The sequence below is a fragment of the Hevea brasiliensis genome, chromosome 3 (genome assembly GCF_030052815.1).
Source record: "Hevea brasiliensis isolate MT/VB/25A 57/8 chromosome 3, ASM3005281v1, whole genome shotgun sequence".
Classification (NCBI taxonomy): Eukaryota; Viridiplantae; Streptophyta; class Magnoliopsida; order Malpighiales; family Euphorbiaceae; genus Hevea; species Hevea brasiliensis.
In genome coordinates this window covers 5,927,706-5,953,978 of record NC_079495.1, presented here as the reverse complement: position 1 = coordinate 5,953,978, position 26,273 = coordinate 5,927,706, and the positions used below count along the sequence as shown (strand labels likewise).

Below are 26,273 nucleotides of genomic sequence, written 5' to 3'. Positions count from 1 at the left end.
TATTGCTATAACTATCATAAACATGACTAGGCTTTAGAGTTCGGTAAGTCCATAGTGATTTAAAGAGATTTCCCTCTCATTTTCTTTCTTCAATCCAATTACCTTATAGGTAGAGTGCTGGACTCTTGGAATAGGAGGTCAAAATGCTTCCATCTCTAACTAATATTGTTGGAGGAAACCACAATTTCGGGCTCACTAGAATGAATACAATAGCTCTTTACTTGTTTATATCTTGTCCTTGGAAATTCAGGAATTGATAAGCTTGTCAGGGGCTATGCCATTAATCCTAACCCAAGGGTGAGACAGTACTTCACCTGTAGCTATCCTTGTAGCTGGGTTTTTGTCAAGCATTCTCCTCATCAAATCCTTGGCACTCTCTGATATAACAGGCCAAGGTTCTGATGAGAAATCAAGATCTCCATGTAAAACCTCTTGATAAATCTCTTTCTCCGTTTTAGCCCAGAATGGAGGCACCCCACTTAACAAAACGTAAAGAATCACCCCAGCACTCCAAATATCAACTTCAGGACCATAATGCTTTTGCAAGACTTCGGGTGCAACATAATATGGACTACCAACAACGTCCCTAAAACTTTCTCCTGGCAGGAAGAAAGTTGATGATCCGAAATCAATTATCTTGAGAGGTGAATCCTCCTGATGATGGAGAAAGAGAAAATTCTCAGGCTTAAGGTCTCGATGCATAACACCTAAAGAATGAAAACCCTGCACCACTGCTACAATAGTCCTGACAAGCTTAGCTGCCTCTTTTTCCGTATAGCAACCTCGCTCTTTGATCCCGTCAAAAAGCTCACCACCACTGCAGAACTCCATAACAATATACACTGCCTTAGAATCCTCATAAGCATCTCGGATAGATGCAACATTTGGATTTGCATTCAAATGTCGCATTATCTGAATTTCCCTTCTCAGATCTCTTACATCCTCGCAAGTGACCAACTTTCTTTTCTCAATCAATTTACAGGCATACTCTCTACCTGTTGATTTCTCAACAGAAAGAAACACTGTCCCAAAACGTCCCTGCCCAAGCTTCCTCCCTAAAGTGAATACTGCCATAAAATCATCTTCTGACATTTTCTGTAACACAGTATCAGTTTGCATGACCATTTGTTTTGGGGGTTTGTTTAGGATAGGAAGTGGGGTTTCCTTGACAGGTTTTGTACTTTTACGGTTAGAAACCGAGTCATATTGGGATTGGAAGCAAAATCCTGATGTATCATCAGAGGTTGACAGAACGAAACCACTCTTTGAATTGCACTTCCCTGCACAAGCATTACCCATCAAGGCCACTATATTCAATTCCCTGTAAATAGTTGTGCCACTGGCAATTGCAGGGTGCAGCTGCTGCTCGTTTTCTGCAGCAAGACAATCAAAAACTAAGTTGGAATTATTACAACACTAATTAAAGAAGACAGTAAATTAAAACGATCACCAAGTGTTGTTTAAAATTGCTAATTGCCGCACATGATGGCTGAGTTCTACTATGTGAATCTTGATTATATCAAAAATCAGTATAAATATATTAGTTTGTTTGAAAATGGTCCTCTTTCTTATCAGAAGCTATGGAATTCTCCTTCAATACTTTGTCTTCAACAATGTTGCCAAACCTAAAACAAGAAGAGATGTCAGATGCACGCATTGTAGATTAATTTCCTATTAATGAAACTGTTGCGACTCAAAATCTTAGTTGTTTTGGAATAGAAGTTTTCCCTGATTCGACCGGAAGAAATATTCCTAAATATGAGGATTATTCCCTAGATATAGTATTCCTAAATTGAGTTGATTCATAATTAGATTAGGAGAGGACTAACACTATAGATAGAGTTTATTTGGCTTTGCCCACAGATAAATAGTCCTGCCATTATACAGGTCTCCTCATAAAGTAAAGAAATGGCATAGTCCAAAAGAAAGCGACTATTGTCCACTCCTATGAAGAGAGAAAAAGGTTTCACCATGAGACCGTAAGAGGGACTCTTGCGAAGACACTTTATGTTATTTAATTAATTATATAATATAATTAAAATTATAATATAATATAATATAATTGTTACAAATAAAAATATAAATAGTATAATATAGTAATAATTTTTATTTTAATATTTAATTTATTTATAATATTAATAATAAATAGTATTAGTTACAGTAATCCGTAGTTGAGTGATAGTGATGATAGTGGTGATGATGACGATAATTAGATAGTGGTGGTGATAAGGTGAGGTAATGGTGGTGATGGCTAGGTAGTGGCAAATGTGACAATAACTAAGTGATGATAATAATAATCAAGCAATTTTGATAACAATGGTCTTAATAAGATAGTGATGGTGATTGTGGTAGTGGTGGTAGTGATGATAAAGTAAGAGTACTAATAGTACTAACAGTGGTAGCCGAGTAGTAGTGGTGGTGATAGTATTAACAATAAATAAAAAAATAAAATAAGTAATCATGATTATATCCATTTTTGTATGTAATTACCATTACATTGCTTCAAGTATAATTAATTAAGTTATATAATTATCATTTCATTATGTCAAATTTTTTTATATTATCAAATAATATAATTAAATATGCAATGTAATTATAATTATATTACAACTTTGATTATGCCATACCAAATATAGCGTTAAATATATTTGATTATATATTTACTAGTTCTCGTAATTGAGTTAATGAGTAGATAGTTTTTACTTGTAATTATTATTAATTTATTATTTTAAAGAAAATAAAAAATAACATGCCTGTTGAACTTGTAATTATTAATTTATTATTTTAAAGATAGTGAAAAATAAATATCCACGAAACCATATCTTATGATTTGTTTAAAATTATGTATTATTTACATGCTTTCACAATGTAGAACTAAATTATTCTGCAAGGTTATGAGGGCTCAAATTCGAATCCTAATAAAGCCAATTATCAAAAAAAAAAAATCTGCAAATTGGCTTACTCATACAGATTTGGACACCCGATGAGAATCACATCTCATTAGAGCATTGATTTGAGTGGGTAACTCAAAAGCAAATGTATGGAATGATTGTGTAGTTGGGGCCATTAAAGAGAGGGGAAAAGGAAAAGTTTGCACGAGGTTGGCCTTCGGATTAAGTTGGATTCATTTTTACCCAGTGAAGCCCAACCTGCAACTCTCTTATGAATCCAAGAAGAAAGAGGATTAAATTAGTTTTTCTTTGGTATAAATTGTTTAATTTAGTTTGCTTAGCTCCCGCTGGAACTCAACTCGAGATCTCTTAATGGAGGAAATCATTTCAGTATTATTAAATTAAATTTAATTAATTTAATTATTTATTTTTACATAATTTATATATTTTAATTTGTGAAGAAAATTTTAAAAAAATTAAAGTAATTAATAATGAAAATTTATTTTTGTAAATATTTTTTTCATTAAATTAATAAATTTTTCATAATTAATTATTTTATGAAAAAAAAAATCATTTTACAAAAATTTCGTGAGATGCAAAATTATATTAAATCAATTAATTTTTTTTAATAAATTAATTTTACTTTGTATAAAATCAACTATAGAAAAGAAATTAAGATAAGTGTATGTATGTATATTTTTTTATGTAAAAAATTATTGAAGAGAAATAACATTGTAAAATTTGAAACGTATTGGCCAAAAAATTAATGTCAAGGTTGAATCATTTATAGAATAGAAGTATAGAACTAGGTTAAAATGGATGGGATCAATACAAAATGATATCTATGTTGAAATTTGAAATAGTAAGAGAACATAAACAAGAGAATTCATGTTGTTCAGCTCCTGGGAGCCTACATCCATGGACACAAAGTCTCGAAGGTTACCTCGTGTATATAACATAATACATAGTTCATGTTTATAATGGAAAATACAATATTGTGCATGGCATATTAACAATAAAAGTCAAATTACTCGTTTATACAAACAACAATCTTACTGATTTTTACTAATCAATCACGTAATTTTCTCATAAATATGTAATTCTTCAATAGAAAGCAAATGTTAATACTTATTGCACCAAAAAATATGAAAAAGTTTAGACTTGATGATGGCCATTATTGTAGCTCCAGCTTAAAACTATTAATGATCCATTTTCTCAACCCAAATGCTTCTTCAAGAATAAAAGCTCCCCACCAAAAAATTCCATGCTGAAAACTAGAAATCAATGATTCTTAAATTATTTTTATGAGCTACAAATCATCATTAAAAAACTGGTAATCATACAGGATCAGAATAAATGGATATAGGATCAACTTAATTAGCAATATGCAGTGAAATATTTCATTGTATCTCTGCTAAAGATCACGGAAGTAAAATGTGACCCAGGAGAGGAAATATGTGCAAGAACCACTGCAGCATTCCAATGTTGCATCTGTGCCATAGACCGAAAAGGCAAAATGTCATAGAGAGACCATCAAGTTGCGTAAGTACCATAAAAATATCTCCATGTTGCATTTCTATCAGATATCACAATGGCAATATGTCATATAGGAGAGAGAGAAACTGTATAAGAACCATCGATGTACTTCAGGCCTTTTACAAAGCTTGAACCCATGCTAGGAGAAACTTTAGCTTCTGGAATGCCAATAGAATGACGGTTATCTTGCAAGCTTTTGCTTGCCACAGCACCGGAATCAGTTTCCTCACATATTGTCTCAAGAGCAACATTCAAGCCAATTGAGGTACGCTCTGTTATGAAGCTGAAAATTGCCAAAATCAAAGCAAAGCACCAGTTGAGCGCAAAGTACAAGGAAATATTATGCAATCATGTTGAAACACTTAACAGAATCCTAGATTACAGAAGCTGATAGAAGAATTTATCATACCTTGCCTCAAAGCTCTTCCCTTCAGATCTTATTAGTGCACATACACGGCAAATAATCCATAATGGAATATATGCATCCTTGATCTCAATACTAGAGCGTAGACCAGAAGATGAACCTTGTATGTGTTCACCATTGTTAACTTCAAATTCTTTGAAGGAACCAGCAACATGATCAACTCTTTTCATTTCCATGCATCTTATCTAGGAAACAAGATTAATGCTTTAAGATGTATAGCCATTTTTGAGACCAAGAGAGAAGAAATACAACACTTTTTTTACTAGATTAATATTTCCACATGAAAGAATTTGCTCTACAACCAAAAAAAAAAAGGTTTATTCATGTCCAAAAATAATTCCTCTTCCCCGATATGGATGAAAAGTAATAAACATAATCAAAAGATTTCTAGCTAGGTTACTAATAAAAGGGCACAAGTGTAGACAAACTTGACAATAGAGGCAGAATTAGACACAACAGAATTGGTGAGATGAATGTGCTTTTAACTCATTAGAGAAAATGTTGACATATTGAAATTGAATAATGAATGTTAGATTAGACATCTGTAACACCCACCTCAGGAGTGGAAAGAGCAGCATTCTGAAATGAAACAGGTGAATACAATACAGGAACATCCACGCCAGACAAAAAGGTTAAGGAAGATCTGAATACAACCACAAGCGAAACATGGTCATAAGAATATACGAAACAAGTGTACAACTTGTTTTCATAAACATACTGCTAAAGTGAAAAAAAAATAAGCTTTTAGATCAAACTTTAAATTTATACCTACCGGTAATTTAATAAAAAATCATATAATGCATGTACATTTTTATTTCCACAAAAAGCTAAGAGAGATTGTGGGCTATGATCAACATCAGACAAGGTGGTCGGACGTCGAGTCTGCATTATATGGAAATCAACAAGAAATTATAAAGTTGAAAGAACTAGATGAAAACCAAATGGGCTTTGACAAGGACACTTCATATAGAAATCTACTGCTAGGTAATATGATGCCAAATGTTGGAATCAGACATTTTATACATGTGATCATCATGATCTCAACAAATGTTGGAATCGAGCATTAACATAATTTTGAGTTACCCTTAACATTTCTTGGTAGCAAAACATTCATCATATCCTACATGTTTTTCTCTAGGAATTTTATGGTGTCGACTAGACCAGTAATCAATTAATGGACTCCAAAAAAAAAAAAAAATGCTTCACCTAACTAAACTAAGGTCAACCAAATCACAAGATGATCTGATAATATAAAAATAACAACAAACCTGGCCCAAATTTTGCTTCTCAATTTCTGAGAGCTCAACTAGATCTTCAGTGGTGGCTTGCTCTATGTTAGAATGGCAAAGTGGCATAGAGAAGTAAACATCCTAAGTCACAAGCGATAGAAAAAATTATTGAATAAACTTGTAGGAAATGCAAGCAATGCAACAAATATATAATTTATAACAACAAAAAAGCTGCAAGTCAATTTCTTAATTTTAAATGCATAACAAAAGAGGAAGTCATTCAAGCTCATGTCTTTGAAACTTCAATTTTGGTCATTCCTCCTTCCTAAAATGTATCCTAAACAAAAACCTTGAAGACATTGAATGATCTCAAGCTTATCAACTGGCATTGAGTATGATAAAAAAAATGCAATGCAAATTTAAAAAAGCATTTGATTCCTAACCTAACCCAAAGCCTGAACTAACCATGGAGAAACCACAATGTAAGCTAAGGTTTGATTTTGTTAAAGAATAAAGATAATGTATTAAATCATAAGCGCAGACCTTAAAGTGGCTCTAACATATTTCAAACACCAGCTTGTAGCCGGATGACCCAAAAGGCCTTACAAAAACAATTAAAATCTAATCACATGGAGGAACCCAATCCCAAAACATAAGTCTCTAGCTTAAACACTATATCTAATAATATGGCAAAGCCAGTTTCAAGGAATCAGATCATCTTCCCTTAAGCAATCAGTTCCTCATGAACCAAATGCTTGGGCATGCTTGCAAAAAGCAACCAACTAGAAAGTAGAAACCTCCCTGTTAGAGATCTAGGGAGCCCAAAATGCCTAGAAAGAATCCTTCTAGATGAGTCTTACGAAGGAACACACTAATGGGTTTGACACCAGATTCAATCCAAAACCTTAAAGTAATGGGTCAATGGGTTCTTCCCACTTATATGTCTCTCGCTCATCCCATCTTTTTTTTTCCGATGTAGGAATTCCATACTTGCATATTTTCAACACTCCCTTATTTCATCATTTCTAAGTCAAACATTTCTATTTTAATTCTTAAAGCTTGGAAAAAGAATCAACAATAGTTCTCATATTTCTAGTTAATGGGAAGGTTCGCGGTGTCGGTGAAATTCTCATAGTTTCAGTCATGCACAATAGCATTAACTGGACAAATTTTTTTTTGGCATGCCTAAGAATCATTTAGTTTAAAGATAATCACTTCCACATTAAAGCAAATAAGTTCTTTCAAGGGGAACATTAGTCACTACCTATGTCTAAACCCTAAAGCATTGACATAATGAGAGAAAATTTAAAGCAAAATTGTAAAGATGAAAAATCTATACCGTATATTAATGCACAGGAAAGAGAACAAATTGGTTATGTGAATAGGTAATTCTTACATGCTTTCTTAACAACGACCTCAGATCTCTTGTTGATTGGGAGATGTAAGCATTGCATAAGTTTTTGGTTCTTCCTGAGCCACTACTATTGATGAACAATACCACAAAATGTGATGTACACACTACAAATTTCATGAAAACACCATGTTAGTAAATGGTTCATAGAATAAAGAAAAGACTATTGATTAGCTGAGGAGATCAGGAAGTATGAGATCCCACAGATGAAAGCTCTTGCAAAATTCATGTGTTGTGATTTAACAAGTGAAGCATATAGCTGACGTAGAAAGGAGATGATAAAGGTAGGACTAAGGTAAGAAGACACAATATGTATTATTTCTTAAATATAAGCATATTTCTCAATTCTATAGATGGTTAGATTTGCTAATGCAACGCTTGCTTACTTTGTGCATGTTTTTCACTTGTATGTATAATCAGAATTTTAGTGCAGCACTAAAATTTATAAATAATTGTAAGAACTAAATAAGAAAAGGAGATTACCATAAAAGATATTGCAAATGTCTTTTCGAAGCATGTAATAAAGACTCCGAAATGAATCCTCCCATCCCATTTGCCGCTTTCTTAAAAAGTCTATTTCAACTGCATGAAAAGCAAAAAACTGGAAAATATAAGGAGCAAGGAATGGATAAATTCAAGATATTTTTTTTAATTCCACAAACCTCCCTCCGCTGCTTGTGAACTCAACACTGATATGACAGAAGGAGGCAATGTAGATTGAGGATAAATCCATGAATGTAACACTTTAGAACTAAGACTTTGGGAAGTCAATGATTGCCCTGAGCTACTACCATCTATGGAACAACTAGTTTGGGATGACAACTGTGGCATTCCATTGTAGACACTACACATAATCGACCTGTGAATCCTACAATTTGCAAAACAAGAGGTTAACCAAAAAAACAATAACAACCTACAAGACGAAAGTCACTAATAAAGTAATGCACTTGTGAATATGGAATTCGTATCATACATACAAGTAATTAAAAATTCAACATGAAATGCAAAAAAAAAATGGTACTTTATCATTTTTATAAAAAAAAAATTGCACATCAGAAAAAAATTTTAATCCATCCCAAAAGTTTAAAAAAAATGTTGCACACGCATGGAACATACCCAACAAAGCATTTACAATCACAAAACAAAGGCAAACATCACATGTAGGAAAGTGTCCAATTGACACTAATTTTTTTTTTCTACACACAAATTCTCTTGCACTTCATCCTCTTTCAAGTTGTTAAGATTTAAGAAGAAAAAAAAAAAAGAATGAAAGAAAGGGAGGGAAGAGAATCACAAAAATTACATCTTTTATTATATTTTCTTCTATCTTTGATAGAATAAAAGATCACATATTTATATACAACTCAAATCCCTAAATAGAAAAAAGAATAAAATCCCTAAAGTTATGCTCTATAATTATGTTCTACTAATTAGGAATATAAATCTCTACCTATTTAGGAATATAAATCCTACACTAAATCGGAATATATAAAATATATTTTTCATTATTGCCCTTAAGTTGGAGTATGGAATCTTATCAATTCCAATACAAGTGATGTTCTAAAATAGGCAACATATGACAATCCAGAACAAAAATATGCATGAAATGAAAATTTTATTTAACTGAAAAAACAGTTGGATTTCATCCATAATAAATCACAATAAATCACGTGGCGCTCTATATTTTGAGTATTTGCCCATGTGGAATTCTAAAACTATAGTAGAGTTTTGATTGATTTCAATTGTGTTAAGAGTCTATCTTTTACCTAATTTAAAAATAAGTATATCTTTTAATTAAAGAATTCAATTTGTACTTAATAGACATTGAAAAAAAACCCGTTACTTGAATTCTTTAAATATTGCCAATAAGGCAACAATCTTCAATGTTAGCTTTTTTTTTCTTTATGTTTCACTATTTTTCTTTCTCACAATTTTGGTCTAACTTTTTTTGAATTCACTCTTTTAAGGTGGCCATTCTTTTATTTTTAATCTTTCACCATTCTTTTGCATGTTATATGTACAAAAAAATTTTAAAAAATAAATTCTCAAGATGCGAAAGAATGAGTTCAACAAGAATTAATGAACTGAACATAATAAGGACTAGGGTAAGCATTTAAAAAAATGTGTAAAAAAATAGCCTAACTTTTAAGTCAAAATTGGATTTTATTTTAATAAATTATTTTTGTTATATTTTTATATATATATATTCATAGTTTACAGTTTAATGGCTAAGCTTCTCTCTCTTCTTTTACAGTTTAATGGCTAAGCTTCTCTCTCTTCTTTTAATAAATTAATTGATTTTTACTTTTCGTGTTTTTTCATACTATAAAGAAGAGGAAGAAGAAACTGACTGGTTAAATTTGAAACTAAATCTTACAATATTTATTATTATTTTAAATAAAATAACCACACAATGTGCAGGTAGATGATTAGTAAGTTAATAATTCATAGGTTTGTGTACCACACACAAAGTATACTACTCTGTTTTTTTTTTTTACAAAATTATTCTTCCTGTATTATCCTTCAAGACTTTCTGGAGCTATAAGAAGACAATATTACCATTCTTGAAGCCAAAAACTTAATTAATCTATCCTATATCTTATCAATATGTTAGGTTTACAGGTGCCAGTTACAAATACATCAGCAGCAAAAAAGGCAATGACTAGAAAAATTACAAAGTAAAATTCAGAGAGTTTTTAACACTTCAATGATAAAAGATCAACTAACCATGAAAATTAGCTATATTTTAAAGTTAATAATAGCTTCATGTATAACACACTCACCAATTCACTGAGCAAGAGGATGTCACCCGCATTTTAGTTTTCAAAGTAAAATCAAGAGGAGCCTTTTGGCCTGGAATGATGCATTCAGAGACAAAATTGCCTGAATGAAATGAGGTACAATTGCCAAACTTTTCAGAAGAGTAGACATTTAAACCAGAACTGGTAGGAGGTTCATGGGCAACTAGTCCCTTTAATACTTTATCCTAAGAAAGCAGGTGATTCTTACTCAGTACAAATATACTAATCCAACTAAAGTAATTACAAAGAACAACTAGTGACAAATTATACCATATCAACAAGAGCTATGCCAGATGATTTTTCACCATTGGATGAAAGTTCAGTAACACTTCGGAATATACTTTCATTGCACCTGTCTATCGTTTGACAAGCTTGCACCTTACCGTTTTTGGAAACTATAGAGGAAGCAGCAGAATTTTCTGGGCTGCAATTATATAGTAGAATAGTATAGTGATAAGAGAAGAGTCCACTTATTTCAAATAAGATACAGTGTGCTAGATCTCATACCATAAGAGTTGTCTCTTGGCTGCCAAATTTGAAAGCATAGAGATATTCTTCAGGCCGTGAGTTTGCTCAGTTGATATATTTTCCTGTTTTAAGTTTGAAATATACAAAACAAATCGGTAATTTAATATGATAAACTTCATCCACATTCAGAAAATGAGAATCCTTAAATGGGAAATGTAACAACCTTTGCATTTTCCTTTACAGAAAGCACCCTGAGCCTGGATTTTTTGATAGGATATACTTCATCCATACGGGTGTCAATATATCTTGGATTCCTTGGTAAATCTGGTTTCTTAAGCCCATTATCACTAGTGTTACTGGGCCATTGTAAAGAATCTGTCAGACCATTGGGCACTGAAAGAGAACAGGGGTAAAAAGCATTAGTGAGGAAAGTAGGTGACTTACTTCGTTGAACCAGACAATGGAGCTGGAGATTCATCTACAATCTCAACAGCATTTATCCTCTTCAATTGCTCTTCCTGCATACCAACAAGCACAATGAAACTGTGAGGCCTTTCTCTAATAAAATTCATCATGGATTTGAAAAGATTCTAGAAATAAAATTTTGAGCTTAATACATTTAATGATTGTTCCTTGCTAGCATTAAGCTAATTCATAACACTTCTCACTTCCTAAGACATTATTATAAATGCTCCCATCATAAATGACTTTCTAATTGTATATAGTCTAACAAGAAGGGATGGGGAGCGGACCTAGACTTAATATCATAGCTGATGGATAAAGCACCATCTAATTTTAACCTTCCTTCACTAAATACCATGCATATTTTGTAGAAACTTTTTATATATCTCCAAGATAATGCTACTCAAAATGAAAACCAATTATCAGTTATGCTCAAACACTTCCAAATTAAGCTTAAACCAGTATGCAAATCAAATAGAGAGGAGTTCTAAAAAAAATGAGAAATTGATGTGAGAACATGCAGCTGAGTATAATTTACTTTCCTACCATAACTTCTTCTATTTATTTCATCTTTCCAATCCAATACCAACAAGAGAAGACAATACCACAAAAAGGATATAACTCATAATCAAGAACAAAGGACAATGGATGTAGTCTTCACAATGGATCTTGAGCATGAAGTGGGCAACAAGTTAGTGTGTATCATCAATAGCACCCTCAATAAAAGTAACTCATGGTGACAAAGCCAATATGTCAAAACATCACCATCTAAATATTGCCAATGCTAACCGTATAAAAAGTGGACACTAGGTCAAGTTAAAGACCAATCTAACCATCCAAATCTATTTTTGTTGATATGATAGAGGAGTCCCAGCCATTCCAAAAAGCAACTGCAAGATTAAGTTAAAGAACAAAAACGTGGAATGGAAGAGAGAGACTGAGTTCTAAACTTACCCTTAGTTCTGATGGGCTCTTCCTTTTGACCATTGGACCAACCTTTAGAGCAGCCTCACCAATTTGAAGAGAATTGGACATTAACGAACCAGATGTAGCACTAGCAACCTTTGCCATATAGTTCTCCCAGATGATATACCTGTCTGTCTCCTTCGCCAATCAACTCATCACCTACAATTGCTTCAAGCATTGTTCAGTAAGCCACAATGGTTTTAATAACTATTACTTTCCTTTGGAACCACAACTAAAATAAAAACTTGTTACCTTAACTGACATGTTATGCTTCACAAGAATCCAAAAAGAACACCAATCAAAGCCCATCTAGCCATTGGGTTTTTAAAATTAATGTAAAGGGTAATTACCTTCAAGGTATGAGGTAGAGAGAAACCACCAATAGCATCATTTCTGTGTTACAAAACTGAATTATTGTCCAATTCTCAAGCAATGCCCCATAATTTTAGGTTTCATTTAAATTTGGTTGCTTTGGCAACGAAGGAAAACAGAAGAAAAAATAAATAAAGAAAAGGAAGACAAACAAACTCTATCATGATTCCTCCATGTTAACTATAGAAAAAAATACCATCACGCACTAAATTAGCTACTGACACTAAAAAATTCGAGCTATTCGCTGAGAACCATTCACTACACACATAAATGCATTTCAAATAAAACAGCAACCACAAAAGAATTAATGAACCAAACTTGGTATTCGCATTTCAATTAAGCACTTCCATACAAAATGAACAGTAATAAAATACGCGCATCCACTTAATGTACAAGAGAATCGATTCATTTTATCATCGAGCACAGTATGAACACTTGAAAGTAATATTAGAAACAGAGATTTGGGCATAGATTAACAGATAACATATAGTTATCAAAACATCTATTGCCTTCATGAAGAAAAATTTCCCCGAAAACAGCATCGAAAAACGTCCAAGAAAATATCAGGAAGATGATGCGGAATGTAGGGTTTTGTCTGGACTTACTCTGGATTAAGAGCTTAGGGGAAATCACTTCACAGAAAATGAGCAAACTAGCAAGAGGAAAGAGAGAGAGGGAGCGATGGAGAGAGAGAAATAGAGAGTTCAGAAGTTGCGGTAAAGAGAGTGTGCTGGAGTTTTTGTTTGAAGCATTTCGCACATTTGATTTCCCTCCTGTCGTTTACGGCGTTAGCATTTGGCGTTAACGGTCACAAAGGTGGCCGTTAAGTGAGAGACTGCAGCGTGGTGAACTTCGGTTTTTTTTTTTTAGGGAAACCGAAATTATTGAGCATTGAATCAAACCGAATCTTAATTTATTAAAATAATATTATTGGATTAGATATGGGGATGTGTATGAGAAGAAATTATATAATATTATTATGATTTAATATAATATTTTATATAAGAAAAATGTTTTTAAGAAATTATTTTTTATGAAAATATTTTTTATTATTTAATTGAAATTTTAAATTATATATATATATTTCATATTTTAATAAAATTATTAAAATTTTAAAAATAAAAAATAATTTACTGTATTAAAAAATAAAAATTATTTTTCTTAAAAATAATTTAATTTTCATTTTAATTGAAAAAAATATTTTTTTATTAATCAATTTTTCTAAATATTTTAAATATTAAAAAATATAAAAAATATTTTTTTATTTTTTAATAAAATAAATAAAGCCTTCTTGTTAAATTATTTTCGTATAAGATATCTTATATGAAATAATCATTTTATTATATAATTTATTATGAAAGAGACATAAGAAAATTCAATGAAGAATGATCCGGTCAGTTGATCAAACTCGTGCTATTCGATCCATTCAACCTCCGTTGAACACAAAACTCATGCCCTAGTTGCTAGTTCTACTTGTGAACATTACTATTGGAGAGAGGCGCCAAAAGTAAGCAGCCCTGGATATGGTTGACATGCACTCACCGGTGCAAAAACATAATTATGATAAAGATCGATAATTCCCTTTTTAATTAACTTGTCCCTCGTTAATTTAAGATAAAATATTTATTTTATATATAAAATTTAAATAAATCTCTTCAATTAAATTTTATGATAGAGTTAGACTCGATTTATTTACATCAAAGTATACCCATATTGGGTCACCCCATAAAAATTATAATTTAATTAAGGTTTGATAAAAACCTATAATTTAGTCTATCTATCTATAAAATTAAGCGATTTAGTTATTAAAATTTAATAAAAGTTACAATTTAGCCTTTCAATTTAATTTTCATTTAATTTACTTTTAATTATAACAAATATAATCAAAATATCCTTAATTTTATATATTTTATAACTTGAATAATTTAGTCACGTAGGTTATGTATAATAAACAAAATAGTTTAAATCAAAAGAATATATTGACTATTTTATTTATAATACAAAACCTTATAGGTTAAATCATTTTTATTTTAAAAAATATAGTTAAAAATATTTTAATTATTTTTATTATAATTAACAGTCAATTAAACGGAAAGACTAAATTATATATTTTACTAAATTTTTAAAGAAAATTAATTTATTTTAAAAATATAATGACTAAATGATTAATTTTATTTATTAAGCATACAATTTAATATTTTTCGTCTAATTTTCATTCAATTTGTATCTAAGTTATTATTAATTATAGTAAAAATAATCAAAATATCTTTAATTTTGCATATTTGCTAATTTAAACAATTTAGCCATGGTTGTTTTATATTATAAAACAAATAATTTAAATTAAAAGAATATTTTATTTATAAAATTTAAATTAATAACTATTTTATTTATAATATAAAACTTCAAAAATTAAATATTTTTATTAAAAAATATAAAATAAAATATATTTTTTTATTTTTATTATAATTGACAGTCAATTAAATAAATAGAAAAATTAAATTATATATTTTATTAAATTTTAAAAATTAAATTATTTAATTTTAAAGGAATAATAATTAAATTATAGACTTTATTAAATTTTAGAGGCTAAATTATAAATTGCCCTTATATATATATTTAAGTGATTCATCGTGAGCTTGTTTATTGAGCATACTAATGACACTGTTAGGGTTATTTAATAGTGATTTTGTGTTAGGTTTTTAAATGATAATATTTTTCTTGGGAGGCTACATTTAGTGGGAGATTTGTTTGAAAATTTCTTTACACTTTATGTCCAATCACTAATTAATGTAATGTCGGTCCCATTTCTTCTTCAAAAGTCCAACTTGGAATTAGCCGAATGTCCATACAATTGGTGAGTGATTTATAATTTTTATTTTTTTAATTTAATTTTTTATTATATTTTAAATAAAATAAAATATTATTATTATTATTAAATTAATTTTTAATTAAAATTTTACTTTTATTTAATTTAATTTAAATAAATTATTTTCTGTTATAATAATAAATTTTTAATTAATTTATAGTATAAATAATTAAAATTTCTATCTAATTCTTTATATATATATATATATATATATATATATATTAATTTATATGATCACTTCATTATAATGTAATAAAATTATTTTACTTAAAAAATAACTCAAATGTCATGAAATTTTTATATTTTATCTTATAATTTATGTAAATTAATTTTTTTTAGATTAAATAAAATATATTAGATTAATGGAAAAATAATATTATTTAAAAAATATATAAATATAATTTTTTATTATATATATAATAAAAAATATATTAAATTATTAATAATAAATTGAATTATTTAGTTTTAATAATAATAATAATAACAATAATAAAATATTATTTTTAACTATATATAAATATAATTTTTTATTATATATATAATAAAAAATATATTAAATTATTAATAATAAATTGAATTATTTAGTTTTAATAATAATAATAATAATAACAATAATATAACATTATTATTAGTTAAAAATAATATTTTATTTTATTATTTTTTAAAAATATTATATTTTTACATTTTTATAAAGTGTAAATTTTGTAATTAATTTGATATATTTTTTATAAAATAATTATTTCACAAAAATGATTGTCATTTTATATAAATTCATGATATAAGATAAATATATTTCATTAAAATTAAAATTTTAAAACATCATATTTTTTTAATATAATAATTATTAAAAATATATATTATTTTTTAAAAAATAAATTTCATAATTTTAATATTGTAACTTTATTTTTTTTTAATCATATTTACTTGTAGTTAAATTTTCGATGTAATCATATTTATATTTTATTTTTAAAATTCTACTTCTATATAAAAATATAGTTGAAATATAATTTATGTATAAAAATTTAGTTATTTAATTAAAATTTGAAAATATTTTTGTTGAAAATTAATAATAATAAAATATAGATAATTAAAATATTAGTTAAAATTGTATTCGATATATAATTACAATAAAATAAAATATTAAAAAGTTTAAAAATATTAAATAAGAAATTTATTAAAAAAATAATTAAATATATTTAAATAGATAATTTTTTAGAATGAAAACTAATAACTTAAAAAAATAATAAAAAAAAATGTAAATCAAAAAAATATTTAAAAATATTTTGGTAAAATAAAAATACTTGCTGATAGGAAAGTGATTGATATGTATCAAATGTCTCGTATGACATATTATATATGGACAAATAAATATAAATTATTTAAATAAAATTTTAATTTTATAATTAAATATTATTTAATTAAAAAAGATAACAAAGGTATTTAAATTCAATTTTTATAACAGTAAAATATTTTTCATTTATTTTACCATTTCAATTCAATGGCCATAAGTTAGCCATAATAATAATAATAAGTATTAATTAATTTTATAAAAGTGAATTAAAAATAATATTAAATTATTAACATAAAAATCAATACATGCTACTTGTAAATAAATTAATTAATATCTATATTTTATTTTTATAATTTTTTATATAGATTATATTTTTTATCTCATAAATTTTTTAACAAAGATTTTATAAATAAACAGATATAAAATAATTTAAAATTAATTAAATTATATAATAATTAATTATAAAATCACAAATTAATAGTAATTTTCTTTAAATTAATAGTTATTATTAATTTTTATTATTATTATTATTATTATTATTATGAAGGATGACATGTGGTAAATAATATTTTTATATAAATAAATTTATAAAAAAATAATATAAATAATTTTTAAATATTATATTTAATTATAAAATATTTTAATTTTTAAAAATTAAAATTTAAAAAAATAATAATTTAAATTATAAATATTAAGATAAAATTGTAAATAATATTATTAATTAAAAAAAATAAAAATAAAAATTTAAATAATAATTATTATAAAAATTTATAAAAGAGAATTATGAATAAAATATAATATGTGATAAATTTATTAAAAAAAATATTACGTGATATTTCATTAATAATACTTTTCTGTCATATGTGTATATATATATTTGGCATCTAACTCTTAACTATCAGATCAGTTTTTACTACCGTTGGTTGCGCCATCCGACCCATATGTCCTTACCACACATGGACGTTAATCCGATATACTTTCAAATTGGTCCCTCTGGCAGGTGGCAAACGTCTTCACACGTGTTAATTTTTCAGTAAGAGTTGGAGCAGCAACGCAAGTCATTCTTAACACTACGTTTGGATAGCTGGAAAGGGACAGAAAGAAAATAAATAAAAAATAATAAATTTAAAAAATATTTTTTTTATTTGAATAAGAGAAAAAAGATAAAGGAGAGAAGAAAAATAAATTTTATTTTTTTAATTAATTTTTTAAATTAAAGAGAAAATAATAAAAGTATAGAAAAAAATATATTTATATATTAAAATTATAAAATTATTTATTTTTAAAGTTTTTTTTAAATATATAAAATAAAATTATAAATTTATCATATTTTTTTCTTTTTTTATTTTTCTTTTTTTATTTAAATAAAAATCAAAAAATAAAAAAAACATTTTTTATTTTTTTTCTTTTTTTTTAAATAAAATAAATATAAAATTATAATAAAAATTTTTTTATACTGCATGTGTGCATTTTCTTTGAGATTAATTTCAAAAAAAAGAAAAAAAAAGGAGATAGCAGAAAACCAAGGGCAGCAACAAAGGAGAAGAAGGGCAAAAGAAAACGGCATCGTTCTCAAAGCAATTCAAGGCTAAAAAGGTCAAAAAGAAACAGTAGCAAACCTAGAGACAAAAAAGAGCACAACAAAGGAAAGCCACACAATTTGGAAGGTAAGAAAAAAAAAAAAGTCATTGAGAACACGCAACAGAAAGAGCTAACTAGATAGATCTATTATAAATTAATAATAATATTTTTGGAATAGGCAAGAATTTCCAAAAATAACAATAAAAAGAAGAAGAAGAATTAAAATTACACATGCATCATGATCGATGACAATGTCTACGCCACCCTACTGAAATTCACTCTACCCTGTGTAATGTTTATACAGAAACTGGGAAAATTGAGCTAAATCACTAACTCTTGTTGGCCCATTCTCCAAGGACCCTTTTCCATGGAAGCAGCATCAACCATTGTTGAAGAAGACGATGAAGCAGACATACACTACTCTGTGGTCTGTGCTGGTTTCCCAGTAAGACGTTGCACGAGGACCCTGAACTCCTCAGGTGTAACGTGAATGATGTCAGGTGATTTCAGATGAATGACAACAGGATAGCTTTTCTGACGATTGGGAAGTAATTGTTTCTTGATCTTCGATGAGTTCATGCTTACCGTAAGCGGTGCAGGCCTTGGACTACCCTGCAATTGCAATTGCCTTCTGACAGAGGAGGCCATTTTCTTCTTGGTAGATAGCTATTGCAAAATCCTGAGTCTCTTTGGGTTAGGATTTTGAAATTTATATGGTTCAGTGGGAATCAGTTTGAAATGGCCAAGTTCTTCGTCTGGTTTGAATTGGTCGTTTTTTGTATTAAATATTCGTCGTTTTAGCTTAACTTGCCGGCGCTGCCGCTACTTGTTGAACTGTTGATATATATACATTTTCAGTTGCTATTGCTCGGCCAGTCAAGTCAAAGTCTTGCTTTCAGCTACTTTTTTTTTTTTTTTTTTTATTTTGCGAAGTCAAATAATTATTATTTTTTATATATTTCACAAATATTCTCAATTCAATGTGCATTTTTTCATCTACAAGAATAATAATTTAGTTTTTGTCTAATTTTCAATGATAATTTTCTTAATTTTTATCTAAAATTATTGATCTCATAACTACCCAACAAGCAATAAAGGTTAACAAATTTTTAAAAAGTGATAAGAAATTATTTTTTATTAAAAAAAATATAAAATTAATGTACTTTGTATTTATCTATTTTCAAATGAGTAGATTTGAAAAAGGTGACTTGAAAGTCTATGGAAATCAAAATTTGATTTTTTGTTTTCACAAAAGTTCCCAATGTAAAAGTCAACTGTTCTATATATGATATGTTTTTATCTTTTGACATTTTTATTAATTATTTTTTTTAAATTATATGCAGTCAATTAATTTATGGAAAACATGAGAGCAAAGAAAATTCACCTAAAACTTAAAGAAATAGAAATTCTTGTCAAGTGGATCATCAAAACACTTACTAGAAGAAAGCATGTCAAGAATCATAGCTAATTAACTTTCTGCTTTTTACTAATTCCAATGAATAGCAGGTTTAATTTTTTTAATGCACTCATATATATATATATATATATATATTTCTAAATGAGTTGCCTTGTTGGCAATATTAATATTATTAGTCTCATAATAAAAAAAAGTTAATTAGTAAAATAAATTCAAACATTTACTTGTTCATTTTATTCAAATTTTTTAATTTTAGATAATTAAATCAAACCTTTCAATTTTGAAAAAGTTTTATAAAACACTTAAATTTTATCCCTAAATTATAATAGATAAATTACAATTTAATCATTGAGATTTGACAAAATTTGTAACTTAATTTCTGTATTTTAAAAAATAAGCAATTTAGTATTTGAGATTTGGTGAATATAATGACCGAATTTGTAGGGAGAGATCACACGGGTTGAGTCACAACGCGTAAACCTAACCTGATTGGATCTTTGTTTTCCGGTGCAAGAATTTTTTTTTTATTTCAAGAAATCAAAATTCTAGTAATTAAAATCTAAAAATATATATAATTTAAAATAATTATTAAATATTCTTGATAGGAAGAACAATTAATTTTAGGAAGAATAATATATTTATTATACTATTTAACTATAAATTTTAAATTAAGAGATTAATTTATAAGTTTTATCAAATCTCAATGACTAAATTGTTTGATTTTAAAAATATAAGGACTAAATTATAAAATTTCACCAAATCTCATAAATTAAATTATAATTTACCAAATTCTAATTTTAGTGTTGATGACATTTATTTAATTTTGAAAGGTTTGTTTTAATCATCTAAAATTAAAATGTTTTGATAAAATAAGTAATAAATGCAAATGCTTAGTTTATTTAGCTAGTAGGCCAGTGATTGTCGCAAGGTATTTTGCGGTCGCCTGGACGAACACTCACCGAAGTGGGAAAGAGTGAGGAGTCGCCACTTTAATTTTGAGGGAAATTAAAAAAAACCATTTGCAAAAATAAATTAAAACGAAACCACTTCCAAAACAGAGATTCTAGGTTCGGGGTCCGTAAACGGGTGGGGAAGGTGTTAGGCACCCCACCTCGTCCCTCAATGAGGGTAAGCAGATTTAACTTCAAGCTCTTTATAAACTAGAATTGATAGTTAGGAGGTTCGAACAGAGATGTTAATCCTCTTGATAAAAGGGAATATTCGATTTTTCACCAATTCGGGTTACCCAGATATATAAATAAATGAGTCGACCCTTAGTGAGTTACTGTTGCGTATTAGTTTTATTTTAGGGAATCATTTTATGTATTTGTTAAAATTTAATTTAGGAATCGGATAAGAACTCTCCTCCGATCTCCTTTAAATATTTATTAAAATTTTGGTTGAGAATCGGATAAGAACTCTCCTCCGATCTCTTTAAAATATTTATTAAAATTTTTAGGCTTGAGAATCGGATAAGAACTCTCCTCCGATCTCTTTAAAATATTTATTAAAATTTTTAGGTGAATCTCTTTTAAATATTTATTAAAATTTTAGGTTGAGAATCGGATAAGAACTCTCCTCCGATCTCTTTAAAATATTTATTAAAATTTTTAGTGAGAATCGGATAAGAACTCTCCTCCGATCTCTTTAAAATATTTATTGGGAGTCGGATAAGGACCTTTCCGACCTCTCGAAGTTTGATTACAGTTACACCTCGTAAGAGCCTAAGACTAAGGGTTTTGGCATTCAAATATGCCGGGGATCGGAATAAGGCATCTTTTAACCCATTGGTACCTTGTGACTAGATAGGGGATACCAAACTGAATTTTTCGACCTTCCTATGTGGTCGCCTTACCAGTACCTTTTGATACCCGATCTATTCCATTTATTTATCTAAGGTTCGGTTTTACTCTGCCTTGTGACGTTTTACCCAATTGTCTTTTGTGTTATTCTAGTGATTCGGCCTTACTATTTTCCTGACTTGTTATTCAAACCTTTTATTATTTTAAAGAAACGCTTAAGATACAGTTACCTACATTTTATCCAACTACTTATACGCTACTCGGGACTAGAACTCTTACATTTAGAAGCAACAAAGATTAACAAAAGAATGGACTGGTTAACAAAGAAGTAAACTCGAGAATGACCCTCTCCGCATTTTGTAACGCGATATAAACTTGGTGAAAATTACAAACATAAAGATAAAGGAAATACGTAAAATAAAACGAGCCCTTGATAAAGCAGAGATATAAGCACTCACCTGTAGGGAGCCGAATCTACTGAACTAACTATAGAATCATAAAATGTAATAGGACTGCGGGTTGATTAGCCTGAGGGCTGAGGTTCGCCTTGGAATGAAGGATGCTTTGCTAAAATACAGTCAGGTCGAAATAATAATCGAGTTGAATGAAGTTGAGCTTAGACAATGGGAGTGGAAATAAAGATAACAAAGAACTGAAAGTGAGAGCGTCACAAGATAATGAACGAACTGAAAACGGAGAGTTTCAGTATTCAAAAATCCCTTTGCAAGAAAACACTTCAGAAAACTGGTTTCAAAAGTTTTTCTTATGAAAGCTTAAAATTAGCAGAGTAACGAACTGAATTAAGTTTCAGAGTTCTTCCGCTATAATAACTACCTCTTTCTTTTTCGTCCCCCTTGAACATTTTTCATGCAGGTATTTATAAAAACCGGGTGCTCCCCCTGAAGGGTCAAGATCTATTTTGAGGGAGATGGAGGGTCAGGATTTTAAAGGACACGATCTGAGGCTCGGGAATTAAAGAGAATCAGAACGGACGGCTGAGATCTCTTCCAAAATATTTGTCCTTTCTCTCTTCTAATCTGACGGCCCAAAATTTTCTTGTCAAGGGCGATCCGAGGGCTAGGAGTGAAAGGCGCTGGTCTTGTCGTCTTCTTCTTTAATCCAAGGGCTCTGGGCTCGTCCTTACAAGTTGGATCAACGGTGGAGATTAGGATGTACAGCACTATCATGATATATTCTGGCACATGTCAGTAATGCAGGCGATTCTGGGGCGTGCGGTAGAGATTTCATCTGTAACGCTTTAACTACCTCGGCTCTAATTATGACGACAACGGTAGGCGTCTTATTCTCTTTGTTTTCCGATCTCCCCTCCTTTATGGTCTTTCCAACATGATGCTTTTCCGATCTCTCCTACTCCAGTCTCCTCTTTCATCCGGTCCGGTTCAGTCAAAGCATTTATTCCCTCGATTTCCGAGGCATTCGCTTCGTTTTCCGCCGGCAATAAATGCTCGGATTTTCCTATATATATACCTTTAACCGGGAAGCCCCCCGCATTTGATTTTCTCCTCTTCCTTCTCACAATTCCTGTTCTAACTGCTCCGGCAGTAGTCCCGGCCATGATAGTGGCTTTTGATCTTTTTCCGATTGTGCTTCTTATTCCCCGACTGAAAATTTACGACCCCGGTGATCGGAGAATTATGATAACCTCATTTGATGACAGTGGGAGAACCGGACTAACTTACCGACCTGGATCGAGGATTTCGATCGTGTCGATCTCGAATCGTTTGGCCGATATAATCGGCGAACTGACTTCGGGCGAGAAGACTGCTAATATTTCCCCTACCATTGGTGACTGCGCCTTGAAGTTCATTTGGCTCCTCACCACATTGGGTGTCCCGACAGCGGCTCGGTTCCGAGCAATAACATTGATGACGACCTCTCTCATCCTCATGAGAGTCATAGTCCCCCCATCTGAGCTGTACATCTGTCCGATGTCGATGGCTGGCCTAACACATCTTTTGACTCAGCCACGAGACTAGGCTTTGACATAGGTCTTTATTAGATGGGATGTACTGCCGATCTCTAGAGATCGCCCAAATGATGTAATTTTACTTTCAATGTAATCCAATCTTTAGAGATCACCCTAATGATGTAGCCCGACCTTTAATGTAATCCGATCCTTAGAGATCGCCCAAATGATGTAATCTGAGCTTTTCGAAAATAAAATTTTATTTTGACAACTATCATTTTATTATTATTTCATTGGTTATTTTCCGATCTCCGAAGTATTTACCCGATCCGACTCTTAATTTGAATGACCTTATCCGATCCATAATTCAAAACACCTTAATCTGCCGCTCTATAGTTAACCGCTCTCTTTATGGAATCTCCAGAATATTCGTGAGACGTGTCAGAAAAGACTGGCGGATCTCGTTAATCGATGCGCTGCTTGGGACATCATGAGCATTAAATGCTCGGACGGGTATAAATAGGGGAAGGGTTAGCCAGTTGCTCCCTTATGTCATTTTCAGCCTCTCGCGAATAACTTCAAAATTCTCTCATTTTCTTAAGTTCTTCCGACACCGATCAGACTCCGGTAAGGGTTTTGATCCTTCTTTTAGTTTAAATTCTTTGTTTCCTTTGAAAATGAGCGGCGCCGAGGCTCAGAGAGCGGCAAGCCCCCCTTCCGTTCAGATCTCGTGGTCATCTGATGAAGTGGAGGTGGTCGGACCAAGCGTGCGACCTGAATCTCCTAGGGTCTCTGTTCCAGCTGGGGGGCAAGTAGCACCGTCAAGGCATGTACCTTCTTCAGGGAGAGAGAATCTTCTCATGGACGAGCTGCCATCAATCTTGCAAGAAACCGACCTGCAGTCGTTCAGCCAGGAGTATAACATTGAGCCTGATTCATACGAACTTATCCGGTGTCACGGCAATCTCTGAGCCGATCACTTCTTCGAAGAGAACGACATGATTATAGTATACGAAGAGCAACTAAAAGCCGAGCTGCGGTTCCCTCTTGACCACTTCTTCAAGGAAGTCCTAAAATTTCACCAAGTGTGCATAGCCCAAGTCCACCCGAACTCGTGGCGGATCCTAGTAGCCTCCAGAGGCCTCTGCCGAGCTAAGGGATTCCGTCCTACAGCTAAGGTATTCGCCGAACTACATAGATTAACTCATCGAAAGGACGACGAGTATTGGTTCTTCCAGGCGAAGCCGCATTGCGGGCTTTTCGCTGATCTGCCTTCCTTCCCGAAGAATTGGAAGAATCGCTTCTTCATTCTAAGGAGAAAAATTCCGAACGGCTTTGAGGGTTTCCCTCGTAGCTGGCTGCACCAGGGCCCTGTACTTCCGAAGCGCCTCACCTTGAATAGGGAAGAAGGCCTGATGGTGATGGAACTGAAAGATCAGGCGGGCAGAGAGAAGTTCTCTTGTTTGGATGCAGTGACTGCCGAACTGCATCACTAGAAAATGGAGTTGATCACTGGTGAAAATCAGGGGCTTCAGCTCTCTGACCTCGGCCTCAGTATTTTCTATATCTCAGATCTTTAGACCTTAGCGATCTCACTGACCTCTTCTTTGTGTAGGTATGGCAAGTGGCAAAGCTTCCAAGGAGAGCCGAAAGCGGAAGAGAGAAATCTCTCGGAAGGTACGAGGGATGAAGGGAGCTGAAGCCCTGCAGACACCCAGCCATGAGCTCGGGGAAATACAAGGGGGCTCATCTCAACCTTCGGGGCAGTCGATCCCCGAGGTAGAAGTGATCCGATCTCCTCCTTGCCAAGAAGAGCCACCTCCACCTCCTCCAGTCGCTTCGAGTACGGAAGAGGGTCCTTCCCAGCCTCCTGTAAGGACCCTTTCTCGTGGTGCCCAAATCTTGATCCATTCGCTGGAGAAGAACCGCACGGTTCGAGAGAACCCGGGTTTTGCTAAGGTCTTGGGGTCCTCCATCTGCCTCCGGGAGGATCGGGATAGGCTGTCTCCGGACAATCTTGATGACATCCTGACCCGATCCATGAGCCTGAACGTGGAGTGTTTGGTGAATCTGTCACACCCCAGCTTAGGGGGCCCCAGCTCAAGCCCCTCTATGGGTGGCCTTCTTGCCGTGCCCTTAGAGGCGGACTGCGACTCACAAGTGCTTTATGCGCTTTGTGGAATTAAATCCCTTAGCCTGCGAGCTAGGATTCGAACCCTTATCACTCACGGTTTTGCTTCGCCTCTCACCAATTGCGAGCGCAATTGGGGAGAGGCTAGCAAACCGTGAGTGATAAGGGTTCGAATCTAGCTGCAGGCAAGGGATTTAATTCCACAAAGCGCATGCACCTGTGAGTCGCAGGTCCGGCCTCTAGAAGGGTACGCTGGCAAGAAGGCCACCCATAGAGGTGCTTGAGCTGGGGCCCCCTAAGCCGGGGTGTGATAATAAAAAAAAAATTTGGACCATTTCTCGATTTGTGCGTGTCATCCTTGCGCAGGGGCCATGCTAATCTTCTCTGTATCGTTCCAATTTTATCGGATGTCCCCAAAAGCTCAATTGGTGAGAGGCGAAGCAAAGCCGTGAGTGATAAGGGTTCGAATCCTAGCTCTGCAGAAGCGAAGGGATTTAATTTCCACAAAGCGGACAGTACCTTGTGAGTCGCAGTGGCCTCTAGAAGAATGCTGGCAAGAAGGCTCACTAGAGGGGCTTGAGTGGGCCCACTAAGCGGGGTGTGACAATAAAAGGCGCCTTTTATTGTCACACCCGTTAGACTCAAGCCTCTATGGTGGCCTTCTTGCCGGCGTACGACTCACAGACTCTGTCGCTTTG

The 26,273-nt window shown here is 31.5% G+C and overlaps 2 protein-coding genes and 1 non-coding gene across 8 annotated transcripts; all 3 read right to left on the bottom strand.

Moving 5' to 3' along the window:
- Positions 1-243: 243 nt before the first annotated feature.
- LOC110650473 (calcium-dependent protein kinase 1-like) lies at positions 244-1,657 on the bottom strand. The gene is made up of 2 exons (XM_058143219.1): positions 1,601-1,657; positions 244-1,416 (listed from the first exon to the last, which is right to left on the bottom strand). The coding sequence occupies exons 1-2, from the start codon at positions 1,655-1,657 to the stop codon at positions 247-249; spliced, it is 1,227 nt and encodes a 408-aa protein (XP_057999202.1). The 3' UTR covers positions 244-246.
- A 2,268-nt stretch (positions 1,658-3,925) lies between these two features.
- Positions 3,926-13,284, bottom strand: LOC110650472 (uncharacterized). 6 transcript variants are annotated; one of them, XM_058143706.1, is made up of 17 exons: positions 13,166-13,284; positions 12,441-12,581; positions 12,177-12,347; positions 11,205-11,278; positions 10,984-11,116; positions 10,800-10,882; positions 10,563-10,716; positions 10,275-10,477; positions 8,154-8,359; positions 7,975-8,073; positions 7,477-7,598; positions 6,120-6,221; positions 5,624-5,733; positions 5,407-5,494; positions 4,837-5,036; positions 4,526-4,710; positions 3,926-4,382 (listed from the first exon to the last, which is right to left on the bottom strand). In XM_058143706.1, exons 3-17 carry the CDS (start codon positions 12,291-12,293, stop codon positions 4,306-4,308), a joined length of 1,953 nt encoding a protein of 650 aa, XP_057999689.1. In that variant the 5' UTR covers positions 12,294-12,347; positions 12,441-12,581; positions 13,166-13,284; the 3' UTR covers positions 3,926-4,305. The 6 variants fall into 6 exon arrangements, with proteins under 6 accessions (XP_057999689.1, XP_057999691.1, XP_057999692.1 ...); XM_058143708.1 differs by having other exon boundaries at positions 12,539-12,581; XM_058143709.1 differs by lacking the exon at positions 12,441-12,581 and having other exon boundaries at positions 12,177-12,356.
- A 12,611-nt stretch (positions 13,285-25,895) lies between these two features.
- Positions 25,896-25,998, bottom strand: LOC131178820 (U6 spliceosomal RNA). The gene has a single exon (XR_009147829.1). It is a non-coding gene; the product is annotated as a U6 spliceosomal RNA (small nuclear RNA).
- Positions 25,999-26,273: the final 275 nt, after the last annotated feature.

What these genes read in the sequence shown, in the direction of transcription:
- LOC110650472 (XM_058143706.1), bottom strand. Translation starts at nt 12,293, where the DNA reads ATGGCAAAGGTTGCTAGTGCTACATCTGGTTCGTTAATGTCCAATTCT. An exon ending in GCCAAGAGACAACTCTTATG is followed by an intron (nt 10,717 to 10,799) that starts GTATGAGATCTA and finishes ATATAATTGCAG; the next exon opens with CCCAGAAAATTCTGCTGCTT. An exon ending in AGGCCTGAAGTACATCGATG is followed by an intron (nt 4,383 to 4,525) that starts GTTCTTATACAG and finishes TCTATGGCACAG; the next exon opens with ATGCAACATTGGAATGCTGC.
- LOC110650473 (XM_058143219.1), bottom strand. Translation starts at nt 1,657, where the DNA reads ATGCGTGCATCTGACATCTCTTCTTGTTTTAGGTTTGGCAACATTGTT. An exon ending in GCAACATTGTTGAAGACAAA is followed by an intron (nt 1,417 to 1,600) that starts GTATTGAAGGAG and finishes TTCTTTAATTAG; the next exon opens with TGTTGTAATAATTCCAACTT.